This window comes from Numenius arquata, chromosome 19, assembly GCF_964106895.1.
Source record: "Numenius arquata chromosome 19, bNumArq3.hap1.1, whole genome shotgun sequence".
NCBI classification, from domain to species: domain Eukaryota; kingdom Metazoa; phylum Chordata; class Aves; order Charadriiformes; family Scolopacidae; genus Numenius; species Numenius arquata.
In genome coordinates, this window is record NC_133594.1 from 5,608,895 (window position 1) to 5,617,680 (window position 8,786).

At 54.2% G+C, this 8,786-nt stretch overlaps 1 protein-coding gene across 1 annotated transcript; it reads right to left on the reverse strand.

Annotated features, from left to right (window-relative positions):
* Positions 1–138: 138 nt before the first annotated feature.
* CDK9 (cyclin dependent kinase 9) lies at positions 139–8,056 on the reverse strand. The gene is made up of 7 exons (XM_074161226.1): positions 7,934–8,056; positions 7,356–7,437; positions 5,785–5,875; positions 3,718–3,884; positions 3,354–3,525; positions 3,129–3,277; positions 139–1,909 (listed from the first exon to the last, which is right to left on the reverse strand). Exons 1-7 carry the CDS (start codon positions 8,023–8,025, stop codon positions 1,544–1,546), a joined length of 1,119 nt encoding a protein of 372 aa, XP_074017327.1. The 5' UTR covers positions 8,026–8,056; the 3' UTR covers positions 139–1,543.
* Positions 8,057–8,786: the final 730 nt, after the last annotated feature.

An 8,786-nucleotide genomic window follows, 5' to 3' on the forward strand; every position in this document is an offset into this window, starting at 1 on the left:
GGGACGCCCCCAGAGGAGCAAGGGCAGGGGAGTCACCGTGCCCGAAGAACCCCCTTGTCCTGGGAGAGGAGGGAGGGTGCACTCGGCCACTTTCTCCGTTGAGGCAAAAGAGTGACATGGGGTAAAACCAGCCCTTTTGGGACAGGATCGTGTTTATTCACAACCGGCAGAAGTCATCTGGCTTATTGCTGGCAATCAAATCCATTTTTTTCCCATAGAAAGCAAGTCACCCCATCCTCCCTGCCCCCCCCCCAACCAGACACTGTTTCAGAGCCCTGCACCAAGAGAGATTTACCTTGTACGTGTCCTTTATCATCCTCGCTTTTTGTCCTGAGAAGGGCCCCGCTCACCACCGCTTCCTCCCCTGAGACCTTATGCTACCGAGGTGGCTTTTGCCATCCGTTTAGTTAATGGACAACCCACCCAATGCCAAAGGTTATCACCCGCTGCGTGTGGTACACCTTAGTTGTTTGAAAGTCTTGGGATCCATGGGGCTGGCCGAGAGAGAAGATGGGCAGCTGCACCTGACAGCCATGGAAGATGAAGTGTTGAGCGAGCAGCTCGGCTGCAGGGGGACGGGAAGGAGACCCTGCTCCCTCCCGGTCCCGACAAGCTCTGGCATAAGGTGTGCGAACACCACAGCAGCGCACGGGGCCGGTCACAGCACCCAGAGAAGGCAGCAGTCCTGCTCTAGGCTCCAAGAGCTGCGGGACAGAGGTGCCATGGTGGCATCCCTGCAGAGAGCAGGATGGAGCAGGTCTTGCCCCTGGCTCGACACTCCCTTCCCCATCCGCACTCCTGGGGAGAGCAGGCAGCAGGCTGGGGGTGTCCCACAAGGCTCTTAATTGCAGTTCGCAATGAAGAAAGCGTGGACTGCTGTTGCAGAGACCAACGATTCCCGCTGTAAATCCTGGCTGTACGGAGCAACCAGCTCTGCCGGCAACCCCTCTGGTTTTTCCCAGTAAGCCCCTTTCTAGGCTAGAGCCCAAACTGCAGCGAGAGTTAGTCACGCTGCCTGGAGTGACTCTGCCTTCCCCAGGGCAACGCTGCATTACTCAGAAGCACCTGCCTCATCCCACATCAACGCTTCAAGTGTTCAAAGGATACACCGTGCAGGAGCTATGACCAACCAAGAGAGCTGAGACACCTCCCAGCAGGTCCCAGTTTGGTCCAGGGCAGCTAACTCCCAGTCCTGCCGGTCACAGCACCATTTGTTGAGAGCAACAGCACCGACAGAGCCACCTTCTCCATTACCAGGTCCATAACGATCGATCCGCAAGATTAATGTAATCAATAGAGACTGTTGCAGGGGGACACACAGGTGAAACAACCCCGGGCTCGCAGGTGTCACCTCCCCAGTCACACAGCTCGGCGGTGGCTCAGCTGCTGCACCAGGAGAGGAGACGGCAGAGCTTGGTTAAAGCCAGCAGGCACTTCGCCTTGAAGAAAGTCCTTTCCCAGACAGAAAGTCCTCACCGGGACATCCCCGCTCAATGCGACCCGCGGAGCAGCACAGCCAGGACCCCGCTGGGGAAGCCCCCGCTCAAAACACCCTGTCGAATTCAGTCTGGTTGGTGGCAGCTGGGTTCCTGCCCTGGTTCGCCGGCTGCTGGGGCATGTGCCCACCCCTCCTGCGCGGTGGGGCCAGGTACTCGAACATGGACTGGTTGTGGGTAGACAGCATGTTTTTGAGGTCCGAGGGCATGGGGTCTGACCAGAAGAAGTCGTGGTTCAGCGCGTCATCACTATCGATCCGCTGGGCAGGATCCAGCACCAGCAGCTTGTCGATGAGGTCGAGCGCATAGGGGTCTTTAACGTAGGCTTTCAGGCGATCCTTCACCTTGCGCTTCTGGCCCTTGGGGAGATCCAGCTTCTGGTACAGCTCATATTTATCCACGTTTGGCCAAACCTGGGAAAGAGCAGGAAGGGAGGGTTGGGAAGAAATAGTTACAGAGAGGAGAAGACAAGCCATTTTTGATGCTAACACCCCCGAGCAAACCAGGGCGAGGTCTGCCGAGAGAACAATGCTATTTTATAACCTCCAAGCCAGCAGACCTTGTTCCCACAGCGTGAAGGAGGCACTAAATAGTGCACTAAAGCCTGGAGACACATGGACAAGTCAGGACAGAGTCCTCCTGGTGTGGGAACGGCATGCAGGATGCTCCAGGTTGGCTCTCCCACAAAAGAGCTACTAGAGAGCACGGCTCATGCCAGCTACAACATCCAGAAAGGTAAAATGACAACACTTACTGCTAGATAACAACCCACATGTATTTTTTTTTAGCCTTAGAAAGCAAAGCCTGCCTCAAATCACCAGCACTTACCTCAACCCTGATCTGGGAGAGAGCACAGCAGGCATTTACATACAAAAGAAAGCGCCTTTAATGTATGTATATAATGGATGTAAAAGAGGCATCTGCAGCTGCCTGCACAACTGCCTGTCCATCGCATCCCCTGGATTGCAGCCCTGGCCAAGAGATCCCTCAGCTCGATCCCCCACAAGAGGGCAGGACAAGCCACCGTTAAATAAGGAGCTGAGAAAGGGCTGAATGCTCCCACCAGGGCCGAGCTGATGCTGCAAATCAGAAGCCAGAATTAAAGAGGCTTTTCAAGGTGACCAGTGCAAAGCACCTGAGACAAACCCCTCAACACAAAACAAAAAAAAAAAAACAAACCTTCTTGTTTATCTGAGAGACAACCCCCAAACAAAGACTAGAACAGACTCCTACACATAATGTTCTGTTCTTTCACACTCGGAGCAGCCAGCAGCCTCTCTGTGCTCAAAAACAAGGACACAGTTCACCCCTCCCAAAGGCGGTCTGGGAGGCCAAGTTCACCCTCGTGTGTTTAGGAGGTTGAACACAAGTAAGGCAACAGCTGTAGCTTACATAGAGCAGCAAGGGTAATTGCAGCGTCCCACTGTGCACTCGGCTCCCCGGAGGCAAATAGCACTTGCAGGAGGTTCCTTCAGTTCACCCAGCACTGAGTGGGCACACTCCAGTACCAGCAGCCAGCGCACAGGGCAGGGAAGAGCTCCAGGAGTGCCCGGTCCCAGACCCTGCCTACCCCATCCACCTTGCAGCTCTCCTCCCACCCTTCCACAGCTTTGCCCATGCTCTTGTCCTCACCTCCGGCGTGATGGATCCACAGAGCTGGCTGATGAGGGTGAGCTGGTGCTGCTCTGTGTTCCCCTGCATGATGGGGCTGCGGGTCCACATCTCTGCCATGATGCAGCCTCCACCCCACAGGTCAATGGGGGGACCGTAGTCCCTCTCCCCTAAACGGAGATGCCGTGTTAGTCACCCGGGGGAAGGAGAAGACCAGAGAAGCCGGCAGAGCCCATCACCTCCTACCTAGGAGCAGCTCTGGCGGCCGGTACCACAGAGTCACCACCCGGTTGGTGTAGCGGTTCGGTTGGCTGTTCTTAGCCAGGCTGAAAGCTCGAGCCAGCCCAAAGTCCGCAAGCTTCAGCACTCCGTCCCGTGTGATCAGGACATTCGCAGCTTTCATGTCTCGATGCAAGATCTGTACGAGGACAGACATCAAAATAAGTCATTAAGGTACCCTCCTTGGGAGCCTGGTGCCAGCAGGACACTCAGACTCCAGAGGTGGAGGATGAGGAAGAAGTTCCCTCCAGCCTGTACTAAGACACCTTGGCTTCTTGCAAGGCCAGAGGGCAGGGTGACCTCAGGGCACAGCATGGATCTGGCCTGTTACCTTGTTCCTGTGGATGTAGTAAAGTCCATTCAATAGCATCTGCATAACTTTCTTGATCTCTGAGAGCGTGAACTTGACGTGGGCATTGCTGAGAAGGCCAGCCAGGTCGTGCTCACAGAAGTCAAACACGAGGTAGATACTGCCCTTGCAGCGGTTGTATGGAGAGGCTATGGGAGAAGCAAGGAGAGACTGTCAGCAAGGGACCCTTAGCCCCGTCACAGCTCCTCCTGACCTCCAGCCACCCCACTGCTCATACAATGCTCGCTAGGCAAAACCTCAGGGCACAGGAAACACAGAGAACCAGAGACACCCTCCAGGCCTCAAGATCCTTCGTGAAGAGGCACTAAGATGGCACAACTAGCAACAGGAAAACAGGGGATGAGGATTGGAGTAGTCAATGTCATCAGACAGGCAAGGAAAGGGCATAAAAATCTTTGAAAGCTTCATCTCGTGTTGTTCTGTGCACGTAACGGCTGTGAGGTTTCCTTCCCTGCAGGCTGTGGCTGGCAGGTGCCCACACCACTGGCTGCCAGCCTAGCACCTATCACTGATTGCATCAGCGATAGAGGAGGCACCCACAAAGACACCCCCAGGAAAAAATGCAGGAACAGAGAAAATCCGTCCATTATAACATTAGAAAGTAAGGTTTTCTGCAACTTCAAATAGCATCTACCAAAATGGACTGGATCTGAATCAAAGCGATTTAAAACGTCAATTGCAATGTAAAGTCAGTAACAGGAAACCTCAAATGAAGCAATCGATATCAATCTTGTTCCTAGAGCACACATGCAAATCATTATTAAAAAGAAAGGCTGATTTTTATCAGCTGTAATCAGCTAAACCTGCTGATCAGCAACTCCAACCGAAAAATGATGGCTAAGCTCAGCCCCCATGGAAACGCACTGCTCTCCTCTACCAGGCAGGAGGGTGCCTGCTGGGACGGGTTTGCAGTTCCTTACACGGATATGGCCCCGACCGCAGCTTTCCAGTGTAAAAAGAGAGAAAAGCTTAAAGTTTGAGAACAGCAAATGCAACGTTTCTACTTTACTGGAAACTGAGGTCAAGGTAGATTTGGGTGAAGACTGGAATTCAAACAAAACACAAACAACTGCCATGTCTACAAAAATATTTACCTTAGGTATGCCAGACACGCAATCATCACAACTCATTTTATCACACAATGAATTAAAAATTAACTTGTTGGTGGTGTTTTTACTCCTACCTGTTCAGACAATAATTTACACGCAATGGAGTACTGGAGTAACTTCAAGTTCCCAGTCCCAGGTCCAATGACTGGACTTTTTTAAAAAACATCACCAGATACCTGCCACTTTCGTTTTTATTTAACTGAAATGACTGACCAGAGAATGACAGGCATTAACATCAGCTGTCACTTTCAAAGGTATTTTTCCAGTACAAATCCCTATAAGAGAATGATATATAAAAACTAGCAAATGTTGTAAAGCAATTCCACTGGAAATGGATCCAGGCCAGTCACGCAGCAGAGGTGGAAGCGCAGCTCAGAACCGCCCCATGTGGAGTCCCAGCCCTCACAGCACGAGCGGTTAATGTCACCCACAGAGACACCGAGTGAGTCTCCAGCTGGAGCTGTGTCACCAGCTCGGAGCTGCCACAAACTGTCAAAAGCCAACTGAGAGGGATGACTCCAGCTCCTGACAGGGAACTGGCCACACGCAGCCACGAGATCAGCTCCAGGCTGAGAACCCTCTGCTTCAAAGTCTCTCTGGCGCTGGTTTATTTAAAGCCTCTCAGATGGGAGTTTCTCAGCACAGGCAGCATTCACCACCACGGCACGGACATATCCCGGCAGGACTGACAACAGCTTTTTCCAGCTAAACTGCAGCAACGTCCTAACTCATTTAGAAACCGTTTTCCAAGATAAGCGTCCCAGCTCCTCACATCACAGGCAGGAACAAAGGCCCGTGCGCAGCTAGAGGACCCTGCTCCCACCACAAACCACCAGCCTGCTCAGTGGCGAAGAAGGGATGAAAAAAAAAAAAAAAAAAAGCTGACAGCCAGTGCAAGGGAGACCCCCCCGCAAGCTACCTTTGGTCCTGCAGATTTCTATGAGGTTCACCACGTTCTCATGTTTGAGCAGCTGGAGGATTTTAATCTCTCGCAAGGCTGTGATGGGAAACTGGAAAGGAGAAAGAAAGGACAGGGATTAAGGGTGCAGGAGACAAGGCCACCCCTGCCTAGAGAACAGGAGAGAGGTGATCACGGCAGCCTGGCAGGGGACCTGCTAAAGCAGCACCGTGACAAGTCAACGTAGGGCAAACAAAGCTTTAAAACATACCACCAACACCAGGATTGCCAAAATTTCCTCACCGTCAGGCCACCATTAGTGAGAGGGATTCTGCCACGAGACAGAGGTGTTTGTGTGGTGCTGAGAGCAGCACGCCGACACCTCTCCCTCCTCTCCTTGCAAGTTCCCAACAGGACATAGTACAGCCCAACTCGAGCTGCAGAGCAGCCTCCCCAACTGCTGCCTGTGCTCTTTCTGCTGTTAACTCTCTCCCCAGCTTGCCCCACCTCTGCACACCCCTGAGCACATGCCTTTCACACACTAGCCATTTCCTCCACAAACGACAGCCAGTGTGGAGCCCTGAGCTGGGAGCGACTGGGTTTTGCACAGGAGGAGGAACACATGAGCAGTGTCACCTCCCAGGCGTGGGCAGTGTCACCTCACAGCTGCCATGCCCACACAGCCCTGTCACCACACAGCCACTGCACCACACTGCTGCCATGTGCCTTTGCAGCCAAGAAGGTGACAACAGGCAGGGCAACCTGTACTTTGGCAGGGTACAAGACCCAACATTATCACAGTATCAGTAGGAAAGGAAAAAGGCCACAGGGCTGGGAGCCTGTCCACACCCTTACAGGTTCAAGATCTGGCACGTTATAGCAGTAAATATTGCTAAAGAACAAAGTGAAAACGCATCCCTGCCATCCTGTCACGGTTTCAGTTGGGATAGAGTTGACTTTCTTACTAGCAGCTGGTATAGTGCTATGTTTTGGATCTGGGATGAGAAATGGTGTTGATGGTGGTGGTTTTGGTTGTTGCTGGGCAGTCAAGGCCTTTTCTGCTTCTCTCACCACCCCGACAGTGAGGACGGGGCGGGGGGGGGCATAAAAAGTCAGGAGGAGACACCGCCAGGACAGCCGACCCCAACTGACCAAAAGGGATATTCCATACCATGAGATGTCATGCTCAGCACATAAAGCTGGGGGAAGAAGAAGGAAGCAAGGGACATTTGGAGTTACGGCATTTGTCTTCCCAAGTAACTGTTACGTGTGATGGAACCTGCTTTCCTGGAGATGGCTGAACACCTGCCTGCCCATGGGAAGCAGGGAATAGATTCCTTGTTTTGCTTTGCTTATGTGCACAGCTTTTGCTCTACCTATTAAACTGCCTTTATCTCAACCCACGAGTTTTTCCTCACTTTTACTCTTCCAATTCTCTCCCCCATCACAACTGGGGGAGAGAGTGAGTGTTTGCATGGTCCTAGTTGCCAGCTGGGGTTAATCCAATCCACGTTCCAAAGATTAGCTTTCACCTACAAAGACCCCCAATCCAAGCTTTCCCAAACACAACCCAGCCACGCTCCCACACTTACCCCCTCCTTCTCATTTTCCATCAACACTTTCTTCAGAGCTACTTTCTTGCCTGTCTGACGATGTTTAGCTTTGAAAACTTCCCTGTAAAAACAGAAAGAAATCTGTGAGCAGCACAAGGAAAAAGGGAAGGAGCTAGGTGCTCCCAACCAGATAAAAGACCAAACAAGATGCGCTAGAGCCACACACGGCTCTGTGCTGTGCCACTAACCTGCCCAGACATGTCCCCTTTGGACCAAAAGCCCTCAGAACCGGCTGTGCCAACCCAGAGATCCCACAGCCCCATTTAGGCAAAGTTGCACATTTTGGGCAAAGTTACACGTCCCCGCCCCAACTGTTTCCAGGGTAAACCCTCCTTGGCCAGCGCCTGGGACAGAGCAGGGCCTCGGGGTGGCAAAGAGAGCGCTCAGGGGCAAGGTTAGTTCCCTGGGACCAGAGGGGAAAAGACACCCAAGGAAGAGGCACGCAGGCCTGTGGCGGGCGGGCCCGGGCAGCAGGCCCGAGGGCGGAGTAGGCCCGGTGCGGGCCGGGGAGGGCCAGGGCCGGGTGCGGGGAGGGCCGGGGCCGGCAAGACACTCACCCGAAAGTACCCTGCCCGATCTTGGCGAGCTTCTCGTACTTGGAGACCTCATCGCAGAAGGGACACTCCACCATGTCGTACTGTTTAGCCATGCCGGCCGCCGCCGTTGCCACAGCACCGCGCCGCTCCTCTTCCGTCACGTGCCACGCCCTTTCCGGCGCGGGCCCTTGCACTCCTCCCGCGCGCTGCCTGCTGGGAGTTGTAGTCCGCCGGTGGCGGCCATGTTGTCACCGCCTGTCACCCGCTCGGGGCCGTGCGCCGCCCCAGAGCCCGTGTCCCTGTCCACGCCCCAGCATCCTCATGGAAACACCTCGTGTGTGTGTTTGTGTCCCCCCGCTGTCACCCATGTCCCTCCACATGGCCCAGGGCACCGAGCAGCCCCCGGTGCTGGTGGCCCAAAAGCATGTCACCGTGTCCCCTGTGTGCTTAGACCCACCAGGGATTGAGCAGTGTTTCTGCTCCCTGGCTCTGTGCTGCACCCTCACCCAGTGGCTGTGGTGAGGGCACCCCATGGCCTGGGCAGGAGGACACCAGGGCCCAGCCACAGGGGGGACCCTGAGCTCCTGCCCCACTGGTGGAACCATGCCCAGCTGGGGACACTGACGCCCTGTCAACACCCACATTCGATGCAGGATGAAGAGCTTGGTTTGGGGTTGTTTGAAGGTGGGGAGCACAGGGAGCCAAGGGCAGAGCCGCCTCAGAGATGGCTGCTGGCATCCTAGCCACGGGAACCACCAGGTGCTCCACGGGAATGGGGGACAACACGGACACCACATCCCTGTCTGGCCCAGGCCACTTTGTCCTGCATGGAGACACTCCTGTGGAGCACCCCAAGGTCCACCAGCATGAGAGA